The following is a 2,436-nucleotide window of genomic DNA, read 5'->3' as shown; positions in this document are numbered from 1 at the left end:
TCTCTCTCTCTCTCTCTCTCTCTCTCTTTCTTTCTCCCGCCTCTTCCCCCTCCTCTCTCTCTCCCTCTCTCTCTCTCTTTCCCCCTCTCATTTCAGGGCCGTAGGCTGAGCGAATTCCTAGCGGGCGGTGTAATGATGAGCGACGCGCGGTGTATAGGTGTGGTCTAGGCATGGTAGGCGTGGGTCTGATACAAGGCTTTCACGGATAAGTGACCAAAAAAATCACGTTATGTTTATTTACGATTTTTAGCTAAGCTTATTTTTAAATTTTGCTCCAAAATCTAGGGGGCAGCTGCCCCTTGGCCCTCCCCCCCAGAGGCTACGGCCCCGTATTTGGCCAACTAACTACGCATGTAAAACACACACTCGTAGGAATGCTGTTACCTTGGTTTCGCGCACGGGGAAAATACACGTGCAAAATTTCGTTTTGTAATCGCGATTATCACTTCAGTATTTATTTTACTGACATATATTATAACCCTTTGACCTCTAATTGTGAAGCCAACTCGCTAGCGCTTTGGGCATGTGCGCACTATTTGCATGCAAATCTAACCACCGTGTGCAGTTAAGTAAAGTTAATAAGCTCATTCATCCTCAGGAACTCAAACATTATTTCTGCATTTAGCGAATATATCTCAAGTGGCCGGCTAGTGTAGGCCTACATGCCCTTGAGTTATTTATCGTATCAGCCGTTTATACACATGCTGTAAGGGTTAGACCATAGGGTTAGACACAACTATGCGATATATAGCGTGCATAGATCATCACGTATTTCGATTCATTGTTTAATCAGACTTAGCGTCAATGTTTTAAATTCGTCATTCGGTATTCATGTTTAGCGTTAACGCCATCTGATGAACTGCCTGGCGCACAGGGTCAAGATACTTCCAGAGTGTTCTGTCTTCCTGTATGGTGTTGTTCAGGGTTTTGTCGCATTCTCTCTTCCTATTTTCCTGATAGAGTTTACAGTTATGTCTATAATGGTGAATCAGCGCCATTTTCTGGTCCGCGTGGCAAGTATCATCGTAGCCAGGTTGCACGTGGTAGGCAATGTGATTTCCAAGCACAAGAACTGCGTCGCTGCTAAACAGACATTTCAAGAATATTTGAGTATTATCTAGCACGTACATGGAACGGTTGGTGTGCTGCATGACGTGAAGGTATTCGGGAATGTCGTCGTGGTCCTGCTGGTGGAACTCATCGAGGAACATACTCTGACGAAAGCAATACGAGGCGCACGGTGGAGCAAGCTGAGATTCTTCGTCAACCGGCCGGCCACACGTAGCATCCGTAGAATTGGACTCTCGATCCTTGTCAAAGTAGTCGGTGCGATCAGGGATCTTAGCGAAAGTGCGCTTCGGTGGGGCAGCAGCAATTTCCTTCTCTGCCTCACTTATTAGCTGCATAATATAGGCTACGTCGTCTTCTGTTGGTGGGTCATGGATTTTGCTTACGTCACTGAGTTCTGGAATCATCTGCTTCCACGTGAGATGCTGCCGCGGTACGATTACCTCGTCAAGGTCGAGATTGATGACGTAATCGTACGCCAGGTGGCGGTAGAAGCAGTCGTTGAGCATGATCTTCTCGATGAGTTGCATTTGCATGTCTGTTCTGCGGAGGAACGCCGTTCGATTTTTCCTGTCGTTTGGCAGAAGGCCAGGAAGCGTGGCGATCACAAAATCGACAATGTTTCGCTGCTGGTATTGATGCAGGACCATCATAGCCGTGTCGGTGACGTCATACACGTAGGTGAATATAACATCTACACCCTGGAGTCGCTGTATCTCAATCCATTCCGCCAGACGCAGCGCTATGTCCTTTGTTGGGAAATTCATCGGTTTGAGGCACAACGCAATTTTACCACTAGATGGCGCTGTGTTGTCATTACTGTCACGTTGGTGATCATGATTTTGCATCCTGTCCGTCGGGATGTACGGCATCACCTTCATGGCGTTTGTTATTTGTTCGCAAACATCAAACGTTAGTGAAACGTGGGAAGGTGAGCTTTCCCGTTCTCCCGGCACGGCACAGGAGTAGACGTAGCCAACGTGTTTGATATGACCATCCTGGTTTATATTGTTCTTGCCGACCCACATCCTGAGTCGTGTTGCTGCGACCACGTCGCGTCTGCCACCAACGTACCACAGCACGCACGTCAACTTACCAGCCGACAGGTTGATGGATTCCATGCCCATAATGCGGACGTAGTGAGGCTGAAATCTTCGATCTTCGTAGGCGCTTAGAATGAACAAGGAACCCTCCGCAATCTCCTGCCAGTTGCTGTTGCTCCACGTTATTCCATCGGGTGTTGGAGCGAACAGGGAGCAAGTAAACCAGCCGGACTCTCGGGCGGCGTCCGGTAGCCATGTGTAAACGGCTGTTAGCAGAACCAGGGCTGCTAACACATTCCTTTTCTTGGGCATCTGCAAAAAATAT

The 2,436-nt window shown here is 48.1% G+C and overlaps 1 protein-coding gene across 2 annotated transcripts in view; it reads right to left on the bottom strand.

Moving 5' to 3' along the window:
• Positions 1-769: 769 nt before the first annotated feature.
• The window catches only part of LOC106817585, a 2,960-nt gene continuing 1,293 nt past the window's right edge, over positions 770-2,436 (bottom strand). For both annotated transcript variants that reach the window (XM_014822263.1, XM_014822264.1), the window contains exon 3: positions 770-2,423. In XM_014822263.1, the coding sequence (XP_014677749.1) occupies positions 819-2,423 (1,605 nt within the window). In that variant the 3' untranslated portion in view covers positions 770-818. The remainder of the gene's footprint in view (positions 2,424-2,436) is intronic.

This window comes from Priapulus caudatus, unplaced genomic scaffold, assembly GCF_000485595.1.
Source record: "Priapulus caudatus unplaced genomic scaffold, Priapulus_caudatus-5.0.1 Scaffold1781, whole genome shotgun sequence".
Lineage (NCBI taxonomy): Eukaryota > Metazoa > Priapulida > Priapulimorpha > Priapulimorphida > Priapulidae > Priapulus > Priapulus caudatus.
The sequence above is the reverse complement of the archived record's forward strand: the minus strand, read 5'-3'. Positions and strand labels throughout refer to the sequence as shown.